The following is a 12,671-nucleotide window of genomic DNA, read 5'->3' on the forward strand; positions in this document are numbered from 1 at the left end:
CGACTCAATTACGCCAGATCCCAGCACTGACTTCCGTTTCCGGTTCTTTTGCCGGCACTTCCGGTTTTCCGCTTGCAGTTACGCTCTCATCCGACTCGAGCCTGAAGAACTTTTTCAGCTCGTATTTCTCGACCTCGCCATCGGCGGCATCGCGACTCCTGCCCGGCGTCTACATGGCGCCGCTTATAATGGCCATGTTGGCTGGCTTATTCCGGCTAATTGAGGCTGCATTTGAGACCTGCGATGCCAGCCAGAGGTCAGAGGTCAGGCACTCGATTCCAAGGCATTCCAAGGAGCAAAAGGAGCAGCGTCGAGCTCTTCTGTCCAGCTGCAGAGCCTCCAAGGCGTCGCGACAGCAACTGGCCTGGCCAGAACCACGGACAGAAAATCTGGCCTAGGCGTGTGTGTTACCAGTTAGTTAAAGCCCTTAGTAATTTAAATTGTCTGGGGGCAGTTCGCTGGACCTGAGAAATTAATAAGTATTTAAGTGATCCACACTCAACTTGTACGTAACGCGAACGGAGGGCTTGATTAAAAGTTTATCACGCCGCATTTGAACATACCTAAAGTCATTCTAGTCGTAATAAACCATTTTAGCAGCCAGTTGAAGTTCTTAGTCAGCTACGAATCCATTAGCCATCAGCATTTATTATTTAAGCAGGTCCAGTGAACACCCTACATTGTTAATTTCAAGTATCTTCTTTCGATGACTGCTTTTCATGTTGACTTTGATTTTACACCAAAAACCACACTCGAAGATGTGGTGTCTACTAGCGAGCTAAAGAGAAAAAAACAAATTAAGTTTAAGCAAACATTTATAAACTAGCCTAGTCGTAAACAAAGGAAACCGGAGGTTGGACAGCCGAACAGATGAGTTTAAAACCTATAAAGCAGGACATACACGATTCAAATATAAATGTTTACACGAACGAGATAACGTAAAACGAAAATATGCTAAGTACATGAAATTACTGATTCTACTTTTAATGTGCAAAATAACAGAACAGATAAATAAACAGAGCAGAACAACCAAAAATAAAAGCCCGAAATCAAAGATGAGTGTGCGAAGGGAGAGGAAAATGTGTGTAAAATATATTTAAAGAAACATATTAAATTAATTTAATTTAAAGTAAATAAATCAAAGCCTCGTATGGGCATATTGTAAATGGTGGTGAAATTAAATAAAATGTGTGTTAATTTTAAACACAAATGGATTTTTATTTAAATTGGAGAATTTACTATCTTGTGGTAAGTTTATCAAGGTCATTATGAAATTTAATAAAATGCTAATTTTAAGCTCTTACCCATTTTCTTCTATTTCGGCCAGTTTTTATGACCGGTGACCCAAGGGATTTTCCGATTCAACAAATTTGCACTGTTGATTTTTGGCGTTAGGAATTCTTACTCAACATTTTTGCAACAAAGGAGAGTTTTTTCTCGAAGCCCACCCTTTCTGGTTATTGTCTGCATTTAGTTTGCCTGGCAAAGTGTGAAAAAACTTGCCGTTACGCAGCGGAAGATGTGAAAGAAATATAGAAGAAGGAATCTAGTACAATGCGATGCACACTCCCACTCCCGTTCCGCTTTTCCTGCACTTTTCCTTCTTTTTTTGCCATTTCCGTTCTGCATGCGCATTTTGTATTATATTTTGTGCTTCCTAGTTTTCCCCGACGCTTTTCCGAAATTATTGAAGCGCGCTTTGTTATTTCTTTTCAATTGCGGCCGAGAGAAGTCGTTGCTTTTCCTTTTTCCAAGAGGGTTCGTTCTCCTCTGCCTGTTATCACAAAGAATTGTGCCACATACATATAGACAAGGATCCCCTTACGTATAGAATAGTTGTTTATAAAGTTGCATGGCGAAAGAAACATTTGAATTGTGCGTGATTTCGCATAGAAAATATTTTAGCAAATAAATGCGAGCAAATATAAAAATACATTCAAATTTCCATTCGTTTGCCCAGCGTCTGGAAAGTTCTGTGTTGTGTATTTAAATTAAATTGCAAACAAACAAGCTCCAAAATAATGGCAACCACTCTGAAAATGATGGCAACAGAATGGATCACAATACAGGCTGAAGTTATGCGGCTCTGTGTCGGTTGCAAATTCGAAAAATCCTTGACTTCGACAGGAAACTAGGCTTTCTCCTTTCACTAATTAAATTGAACTTCCACAAATAATCTCTTCTTACTAATGCTCATAGTGGAATTATTCTTATCAAGAACTGTATTTTTCTTGGCAATTAAAAAAGCTAAGAAGCAGTGGTGTGGAAATTTTCTACTTTCTTAAAATAAAATAAATTATGCAAGCGAGGTATTTGTTTAACTATAATAATCATTCGATTTATTAATAGTCTTTAATTTTCTATCTCGAGTTTAAATATGCATCCATCAATTAGCTGGCCAGCCTATGCACAGCAACAAGATCCTTCAATTATTCGATCAACATTTGCCACGCATGTTCCGGCCCTCGAACATCCGCTCTGATTGCAACTGGGCTTTGGCAAGGGCCAATTAGATACTTTATTTCTTTGGCAGGACACGGCCCTGTGTTTTCGATACCAAAACAGTGCGAAACAGAAGCCGAATTGCAGCGAAATGATGCAGTGCCTGCTAATTGAAGTCAACTAATTTGCATTGCAGATGGCGGCAACACGGAAAAGGCATGAACATGTCCAGTGCCCGATGTTCTCGAATGATACTCGAATGATACTGGACCGCGGCTTATTTACGTGCCATTAGACGGCAGCGAGTACGTGTCCTGCCAAAGCTTCGGGAAAAATCCGCAACGCACGGCGAAGAGTGAACCAAATTGAGTTTGACAGACCGCAGAGCACAATTAAAATCAATTAGCTACGCGCATCGAATTACAAATTGATTTATTTATGATGTTTCCAACCCCGCCACAATCGCCGGTGGTTGGTGGTTATCCTGATTTCTGATTTCCCCGCCAGCTCTCTCCCTCTGTTTGTCTTTCTCACGATATCCTCCTGCGATATCCTCCTGACCTGCGTGTCGCAGGATGTCAAGTGTGCATTTCAAATGGCCAACTAACGCTGTTGTCGCGTCATCGCTTCACCGTCACTGGAATCCCAATCGAGATCCCCAGTTTCCCCTTTCGAGCCCCTCTGGCCGCCACTTCAGCAAAAAGCAGACATTGCACTGGCCAGCAGGGTAAATTGATTCCATTGATTCCCGCTCAAATTTATAGTTACCCGCCGCCCGAGGGGACTGTCACTTGACTTTCGCCTCAATATCATCGAGTAGAGTTTAGAGAGCAGAGTGCAGGATGGCTGGCTGCACCGAGGGAAAATCGCATCAAGATGCTTTTTAAGATTTTCTTGTTTGAAATTAAAATAAATTATTTTTCGATCAGTCTTTAGATGATAAAGAATAGATTTTCTACCCTTGATTTGAAATAAATTACAAATAATTTTATGGGCTTAGATAAAACCAGGTAGCAATCTCAATTGCCAGTGCATAGTTATTAAGCGTGATTGAAGGACTCCCGCGGGGCCTTCTCGAAAACCCCCATAAACGTGATGCACACACGGCGGATGTGCGATATTTATCGCCGCCCAATGGTAATATTTGTGCTGACGAAAAGCGTTCCATGTGCACGGAGCGTGATTAACGAAAATGTGCATTAAGTGTGCATGAATGCTCTGATTAATAGAGCAAGGACTCGACTCGGACCGCATTAAAGCTGCCGATGCCGCTGCCGCTGCCGAGCAAATTTGCCATCACTTAAAGCAAAACGCAAATGAGGCAGGCTGAGTGCACAATAAATACGAGTAATGACAATGCAGCGCCGATAAGCGATGTGGTCCAGTCCCAGTACGAGTCACATTTTATCCAGGGGCGCCCCGGGGGAGATTTGACACGCCTCGAACTCATTTTAATTGACAGAGAAACTACTTGGCCTGTTGTCCTGCTTGGCCTGCTTTTTATCACAAATATTCTCGGCGCAAGGCAAATAAATAAATGCGAGGCTGAGCCCCCACACATGATGTCTCCTCCAGCGGCAGATGCGACACTTTTCACATACAATAACTGCAAATGGGCGAAATGCGGGACCTCAATGCCAGATGGACATTTTCATCCGGAATTGTTTGCACCGAGGCCCTTCCACTGGACTCTGGACACTGGACAATTTACAATGGACAGGGGACATGAAGACTTATTAAGAAAAGTGTTGCAGCCTCATGAATAAACAGTGCAATGAGATGTGATGCCTTCGAACGGACTGAAAGCCAGTTGTCAGTTGGCAATTCCTTGAGTGCCGGTCACAATGGGCCGAAAGCGAAGGGATGCTTAATATATATAATATATCTGGATGAGGAAGAGGAAGGAAAGGCCAGAAAGGAAATGCAGCAGCTGGCAAAATGGAGAAGACGTCCATCTCTCAAAAATCTCAGACGCATGGTATTTATATAATGTAAAATCTCGAATATTAAAGTATTCGATACTTATGATATTGCTAAAATATATTGCTCTTTGGAATATCTGAATATTTTATTATCAGACATAGAAAACAAAGTTCCTTTCGCATTCCTTGGCATGTAAAGGTAAGCTCTTTGAAAATCCCCCTAACTAAACTTCGCACTCAGGCCTCGGGAAAAAAGGGTTCATTAAATTAACATTTAACATTTTAGATTTTCGGGGCGAACTGGAAACTTTGGCCGGACCTGCCTCGTTTATGCAAAGTGTCGCCTTATTGAATTTGCACTGGGCAACTTTTGTCATCGCCGGACAAGTGCTTCAAATGAGTGTGGAAAAGTTTGACCAACGACCGGGACTCCAGGAGTCCAGGACTCTGGGACGTCAGAACTGAGGAGCTGGACTGGTCAATGATCTCTAAGCACCGGGGAGCATCACACACATGACACAGAGAATTAGATTTGGAGTAGGAGTTGCCATTATATATGTACATATATCTGGGCGGGAGATACTTGGACACGCGCACGCCTCCGTGTAATAAACTTCAAAAAATAATTTCGGCAACGTCTACGACAACTGAAACTTGACACTTTGCAAAGAAAGTTTCTGTGGCCTGAGTGTTGTGAGTGAGGAAAAAGGAAAAGCGGATGGGAATGTGGGGGGAAATAGAAGTGAGAAGTGGGTAGTGGATGGTGGCTGTGTGGCCTGGGCAGTGACAGCTTAATTTAATTTGCGCACAAATTTCCAAACTTGTGAGTTATCGAAATTTCCACATAGTTGTAATGAATTATGCAGCGGCATCTAGCCGGGGATAACTGTTGCAAACTTTCCATATAATTTAATTTGCCGGCTTAGAAATAGAAATATCAAGAGTTCGACTGCTTAAAAATCCAATTACTGGTGACAGTGGTCTCGCATGCCAATGCCAATCATCATAAAGCAGTGCTTGGGGCCGTTCTCGAGTCCCCACGCCCATCAAATCGGATCGAATTAAGCCGTGGAGAGACAGATACGAACTCGAGGGAGTTCGCTTGCCAGCTCGCACGATTCGCCCAGACAACAAGAAAACTTTTAATCCATATTAAATGAACTTTTCTGCACAATTTTCATCAAATTTATTTTGTATTTATTTACACTTTTGTTTGGTTTTTCATTCGTCGCCTTCGAACAACGAGGACGAAACTTTTGTCATAAAATTTGTTTTTATGTGCCCTGCATGGGCGGGGAAGGGGGGTTCTGGAGTTCTTTATATGCCAGCTAAACCAGAACCGGCAAATGCCTCACGTTCTTCATTATTTCCATCGAATAGCTCCGGAATTGTTTTGCTTTTTATTAGTTTTCGCTCCAGTTTGAGAGAATTAAGGGATTGTTTTTCCATTTGACGAAAAGCTCAAAATTTAATAACTTGTTTCGCTTTGACTATCCACTTGCTTTGCCAACTATTTGTGCACTAATTTAATTTTAACGATTTCCGTGCTCGGGCCACAAAACAAACAAATTACGGCAAACAACTTTGGGAACAAACTTTTGGCTTAATTCGGTGAATGCAAAAGCGAACAACAAATTCGCGTTCTCGTAAAAATGCAACAAACTAAAGTCGTTGAACTTGTGCGAAATGCCCAACAAGTTGCTGTTGCCGTTAAAGTTGCTGCTGCAGCTGCAATTTCTGTTGCAGTTGCCGTTGCTGTTGCAGTTGCCAAAGTCTAAGTTAAAGTTAATTGTATGAAACTTAAGTGGACACTTAACGCAATTTCCGGCTGAAAGTACGGCAGAAAGAAACAAACAAACAACTTTTTGCCCCAAGATTTCGTAGCAAACTTTTGCGAGGCAGCATTTACCCATATTGCGCATACGCATAGGTGCCTGCATATATATATAGGCGAACATATATATATATATATTTCTTAAGCCTTCTGGTCAGTTTAGGCCCAATAAATTTGCATCTCTTGCAGAAACATTTTGCACTTGAAGCGTTAAATAAAATAAATAGCTCCAGCTAGTCCGAATGCTTAAATGCTTTGGGCCCTGAATACGAGAGCATCCGTAATATGCAACACCGACAATGCCAAAACACCCAGATATATGTGTGCCTATATGTGAACAAACACATGTTACTACCAGCTGCAGTGGCCAGTTGTTTATGGCTGCGGCTTCTGGGTGGCAAGTGAAAGGGGGAGGGGCAGGAAAGTGACCGGGTCATAGGTCCATTGACAAGGTTTTGTTTGGCCTGCCTTGGCTTTTGTTTTATGGCCTATGCGCCTGCCGGGCAATAAATTTATAGAATATTTAATATGCATATTTGCAAATAAATGATTTATGCCTGCTAGGTGTGTGAGTTGGCTTAAGTGCGTCTACATATGTTTGCCAGCCCTCTGCCATTGCTTCTGTTTCAATTTAGTTGCAAATTTTGTGACTGCACTCGAGAAAAATAGCAGAAACCGAAATATATCAGATTTATTAAGAGTAATAAAGATTAAATGTTTTCTTGAATAACTAAAGGTTAGAAGTTTTTTTAAGATTTTAAAATACATAAGTGCATACTGAAATATTTAATAATATTTTAATACGGAATTTTTGCAAAAAGTACACACAAAAAAAAAACTTGGTAAAATCAACTGTAATAATTGTCAAACAGTCCCCACCCAGCAAAATTGTCAATTCTACTAAGTAAATAGTCATTTCACAACAACAAAATACACACAATTAGCAAAGACACAAACCCAAAGCAAAAACAAAGTACACGTAACTATTTTAATAGTTACGTAACTATTTTTGTTGGTCAATTTTACCAATCAAATTTTTTTGTGTGTACGATTGGCAGTAGTCATAGTTTTTTCTCTTAAATATTGAGAGGGATCTACTGTATATGGAAATCGGAAAATATAACGAATAATATAATATTTATTAAGAGTGATTAAGATTAAATTATAATTTAAAATAATTTTTTTGAATCACCTATAAAGAGGTTTTTTTAAGATTTTAAAAAATAAGTTTATATTGAAATATTTGATAAAGAAAACTAAGATAGGAAATTACCTTAGTTTTCTCACATAAATATTGAGAGGGAATTCGGTTTCTCATTGCCCTCCACATAGGGGGAATTTATGAACTCGCACAGCAAACCCTCAGCCACATGTTGCTAGGACATCCGCGAGTCCTGAATCCAATCCCAGCTCCTTGCCTTCTCTCCATCTCCGGAACACAAGTAGATGCACAAGCAAGTTGTACAAAGTTTACACAAAGTAATTTGTATGCACTGCAATTGAAATTCTTTTGTACTACAAAATGAATTCTTTTTGTTTGCGTTTTGGCCCCGACTGGGAAGGGGATAGGGAAATGGTGAGAGGGCGACCGAGGAAATCGCGCTGCACAAAAACCTCGGCAAACTAGTTGAAAAATTTGCTTTTGAGCAGAACTTCAAACTAATGAAGTGGAAGTCGACTAGCCAACTGCGTCTGTGCCTTGCCTTCGTCCGACTGCCTTCTACCGAGCTGCCGGGATACTGAAACTAAAACGAATACAAATTAAATAAAATAGAATTTCTGTTTTTGCCCTTTTGCTAATTTGCATGCAAATTTTTTTGGTTCGGCCCCGGAGTTTTGTATCTTTCCACACGGGAAATGCATCTCAGTTTGATTTGCTTTCGACACCGCCGCCTCTATCTCTCTCTTCGCCCGCCGCCCCCAAAAACAGGAATTTGATTTCACAAAGGGGAAAATCAATTGTTCTGGGACTGCACGTACTCGTTTTTCTTCAATTGACTCACTTAGTTTCCTTAATCTGGTTCAATAAGTCTCTCTGGCCGGACCGACTTCAATTTGTATAATTAAAATGCAAATTGCTGTATGGCCATCGAGCTGGGCTCGGCAGTTGTTCCGGGAGGCTGCGACGCAAATTAAATTTATGAAAATCATCGTCGAGAGGTTTCTGCAATCCTGTGGCCACAGCTCATTAAAGTCCTGAGTGTCCTGGCGGTCTGACAATGTTTTCGTCGCCTTTGACATTTGGCTTCACCGCACAGTCACCAATTTAGCAGGGATAAACTCAATTCAATAGCTGATCAATTAATGAAAATATAATTAAAACATTTTAGTAATTTTTAAAAATTATTTTTAAATATCAAATATTTAAAAAAAATTTCTAGTATTTCATCAAATTTAATTGTTTAAAAAAAGCTTAACTTTAAATGTGGAATACTCTTGAAAAATGTATATGCCCAATAAGGATTGTTTACCTTCGCCCACTGTGCACCTTTTGGCGCGACTTCGTTAGTCGCGTGTTTTTATTTAATTTAGCATAATATGCTCCGCTTCATGTTTGGTTAGCTACTCCTCGGGCGGTTTATGCTTTGGCCACGCCCCTTTCCCCCGCGATACCAGTACACTTTGCTAATTTTTGGCGTGGCTCAGCCGAAAGCTTTTAACATAATTAGTTTCAACTTTTCTGACCACGTTTCGTTTTTGTCCGTTGGCCTGGTTAGTGTTGCGTTGCACACTCAATTGTTGTGATATGTTTGCCCAGCGAGGAGCCCGGCTGCGGTGATTAAACAGCGGCCATTTCCATAAACTAGCAACAGTTTCAATTAAAGAGAGAGCCGCACTTCGCCGCCGGAAGCGGAAGTTCAAACTTCGCTCACGGAATACACAAACACACAAACAGCCGGGGGGATGGAATGGGTTGGGATGGATAATCATCAAATAACACATTAGTTATCGGGGCCAAACAAAGTTCTGCTTTTTGTCGGCTTTATATGGTTTTCATTCCGAATTACTCCGATTTTGCAGGCGTGCTGTTTTTAATGCCAGCCAGTCTCGTAAATTCGGTATATAAATTAAATGGCAAACAAATATCAAAGGGTTAATATCAGTGTTTGCAGGGGTCACTGATGCACTACAAAAAATTGGTAGGTTTAAAAAGAGAAAGTTAAATTAAAATGTAAAATGTAATATAAAAAGTCAAGTATCGGGTATAAAACTTAATATAGGATTTTTTAAATATAAATTACATAAGATATAGTACCATTATTTTATTTTATTTATTTTTATAGTCAATTTTCCAAGTGTGGTACTAGTAAACTTACGGCCTCTTTGTGTGCGTGGCCCGAGGTCTTTATCGTTTTTCAATCCTTTCTCGGGGGTTTCGGGCACATAAAGATTTTATTAGTTGGCACGTGTTAACACGACCGGGTGCCCATAGATTTTGGGGCCAAATCCGGGCTTTGATTGGGCTACCAGCCTCCTAACAGTTTCAATACAGTTCGTATATTAATAAAGTTAGACACATGGGGCTGGGTTTTAGGGACGAGTTCTCGACTTTGTCTGCCAACCCGAGCGTTTGAGACGCCACAAGCCAAGTGACAAGACAGCTGCGAGACTTGTCAGCCCGGCCGAGGAATGCAATCTTGGCAGATATTAATACTCGGCAATAAACACTTTGACTTGGTTTTGCGCACTTGGCTCACCTTCGGCCTGCCACGCCCTGTTTTCCCAGCCGAAACTTTGCTGCGGGCGAATATGCTAATAAACTCGAGCTGATGCGGTTTCATTTCGGTTTCCATGGCAGCTTCAAATGAGCAAACAGATGCAAATCTGCAGCTAGCAGCTAGCAACGTGCAACTTGCAACCGAGCGGCATTTGCATAGGCAAATGAAAAGTGCAGTGTGGCAAATTTAAAACTCGCATGCGGCCTTAAATATTTTCCTTAACCATTTTCCTCTACTATTTTTTCGGGGGCGGCAACAAATGCCACAAGCACTTAGCCTTAGCCCCCGCCTGGAAAAGGGGGGTAAACCTGAGGAGCCCGAGGAAAATGTGGAAAAAGAGAGGTCGGACTACTGCCGGACCGACAGGCAGCTTCACTCAAGTTGACAAGCGCCCGGCATCCGAGCTTCCCAGCATCCTTCTGCCCTGCTTTCAGCATCTTTTCCTCCGCCTTTCCGCAGCCACCTCACCTCGGCACCCTCCTCCACCTGCACCTGCACCTCCACCTCCACTTCCACCTGCAGCAACATGGCATCGTTTGCCCTGATAGTTGCTCGTTGACTAAGTGACCTTTGTGAGCGCTAGAATGCACCAACCTGGTCCAACTTTGCCTCGCTCGCCTGCCTGCGACTGGCAGGTGGAAAGTGAAAAGCGGGCGGAGGGCAGAGACGGCACTCTCGGGTTTTCACTGGGGGAAAACGGCAGTGACAATACGAAACCGAACTTGTGCATCATGATCTGCAATAAATGAAAAAGGCATGCATATCAATCCCATCAGACATTTTCCCAAGAAACCATTCAGTCTGTCGGTAGGAAAATATGACATCAAAGTGTTCAAAGGTCATGGCGATATCAATGTGTTATTTTTATTTGGAAAAAATTTTTATATAGAACGAGAATAAATAAAAAAGATGTGCAATCAAATGCAAATAATATATATTTATAAGCATAATAAATAAGCATTTCTGTGGAAATACGTTCAATAAATTACTTTATTTACTAAATATATAGCATTATGTTTGTTGGTTGTTTGATAGATTCAAATGCGGTTATTTTTCTCCCAGTGTACGCCTTGGTTGGTCTAGCAAAACATAGTGGCACAATGCCTGAGATTCTCTTCGCTGGAGATCTCGTGTCGCCTGTCACCTTTAAATAATGTCCCACGACGCCTTTCAACACAAATCGCATGTGAAAAGTGCTTCACACATGAAGTGTTTTTGGAATTTTTACTACGTTTTTTGGATTATGATCGCATGCCCATGCCCATCCCCGTACAAACCACTCGTCCGACGAACGTATACGAGCACTATTGCAGCAAAAAGCCGGCTCACATCCTCAGCGTTTTGGCCCACGGTTTTGTTGTGTGTTGTGTGTCGTGCTGTTGTGCGGCGAGTTATGGACTTTATTGCGCTGACAGTGGATTTTGTGGCTGCGCTGAAGTCCTTTGGCCTTGGAAGCCTCGGAAGCCTGGGAAGCCGCTGCAGCAGGCAGGCGTGAAATTCGGAATTACACTTTTGGCCGAGATAATTTTGGGGAGGTTCGGGATTAGGGACACTATAGGTTTTTGTATCACCCATTAAAGTAGGGAAATATAAAGCAGGATACTATTTACGAAATAAAATATTAATATTTGTTTTTTTAAACCCCATCCCTATTTTAAAGCTGCTATCCTGTTTAAACAGTTCCTCTTTTTCAGAACCCTTTCATTCCTACTGATCAGAGTGCCCGCAATCCTCGAGGAATTCGATTAACATGTAATAATTTATCTTGGCCCGCTGCCTTTGTGTTGGCATTTCGATTTGCATGTCCCTTTGAGATTTTAGTTGCTATTTTTCTCATTTTCATTTTCGTTTTCATTTTCCCAGCTGCCAGCAATCCCGTCATCAGCTGCAGCTCAAGTTCCATTCATAAATATTTGTGCCATGGCGAGTGGAGCGAATGGATAGAGATGGGGATAGATGTAGGGTATTGGGACGGGGATAGAGGCATCAGCATCAGCCGCAAGCATCTGTGGGAGTGACATGTGTCTGGGGAACAACAAGCTGACATTTTGTAATAAATATTTGATGGCTTTGATATGCAAAATCGCAAGCCGCTCAAAAATTGGTTTAGCTTTAACTGATCTGGGATTTCTTTGCATCCCCAGGACCCGAAAACTTTCCACAGCTTTCTTTCTTTCAGCCATTCAGCCGCTCAGCATTTCGCACTTCATGGCAATTCATTTGCCGTGCAAGTGCAAAAGGGAGGCGGTGGTGTGCATACAATGTCCTGGCTAATCCCCTGCCAGCATTCCCCGACTGCGATTTCCAGCCCCAATATATATATGTACACATATTTCTGGCTGTTTTTGGCAACTGTTTGCCATTTTGTGTGCTTAGTTTTATGGCTGCCGCAGCGAGAAACTAGAGACTTAATTCCACTGCATGCATTGTTGCGCTTTAGCGCCTCGCCAAATGTGTCTGTTAATTTGTTTCCAGTCGCCACACATGGCGTATACGTAGTGCCACTGCAAGACACCTTTTTCGCAGGTCCTTTTTGGAGCGCGTTAACTGAGCAAAGGCATTCCTTCCTTTGGCCGGAAGTTAGGGCCGCGGAATATCCTTTGAGTGCTTTGGGCACACTTAATGACTCACTGCCTTTCCTTTGCCTTTCTCGCCTTCTTTTTTCTTTGTGCCCCGTAACTTGTTTGTGCCTTTGACAATCAAAAAAAAATATGTACAAATTTTAAAAGTTACTTTAAAACCGTACACGCAAGC

At 41.7% G+C, this 12,671-nt stretch overlaps 1 protein-coding gene and 1 long non-coding RNA gene across 5 annotated transcripts in view; one reads left to right on the top strand and one right to left on the bottom strand.

Annotated features, from left to right (window-relative positions):
* Positions 1-600, top strand: part of beat-IIa (beaten path IIa) — a 48,972-nt gene extending 48,372 nt beyond the window's left edge. For all 3 annotated transcript variants that reach the window (XM_044394035.2, XM_070216870.1, XM_017139901.3), the window contains one exon: positions 79-600. In XM_044394035.2, the coding sequence (XP_044249970.1) occupies positions 79-398 (320 nt within the window). In that variant the 3' untranslated portion in view covers positions 399-600. The remainder of the gene's footprint in view (positions 1-78) is intronic.
* On the bottom strand, positions 326-7,947 carry LOC138913364 (uncharacterized). 2 transcript variants are annotated; one of them, XR_011419059.1, is made up of 4 exons: positions 7,472-7,947; positions 1,305-1,479; positions 564-778; positions 326-464 (listed from the first exon to the last, which is right to left on the bottom strand). It is a non-coding gene; the product is annotated as an uncharacterized lncRNA (long non-coding RNA). The 2 variants fall into 2 exon arrangements; XR_011419058.1 differs by lacking the exon at positions 1,305-1,479 and having other exon boundaries at positions 7,472-7,945.
* Between the last annotated feature and the right edge of the window lie 4,724 nt (positions 7,948-12,671).

Source organism: Drosophila takahashii, chromosome 3R (genome assembly GCF_030179915.1).
Source record: "Drosophila takahashii strain IR98-3 E-12201 chromosome 3R, DtakHiC1v2, whole genome shotgun sequence".
In the NCBI taxonomy this organism is placed as follows: Eukaryota; Metazoa; Arthropoda; class Insecta; order Diptera; family Drosophilidae; genus Drosophila; species Drosophila takahashii.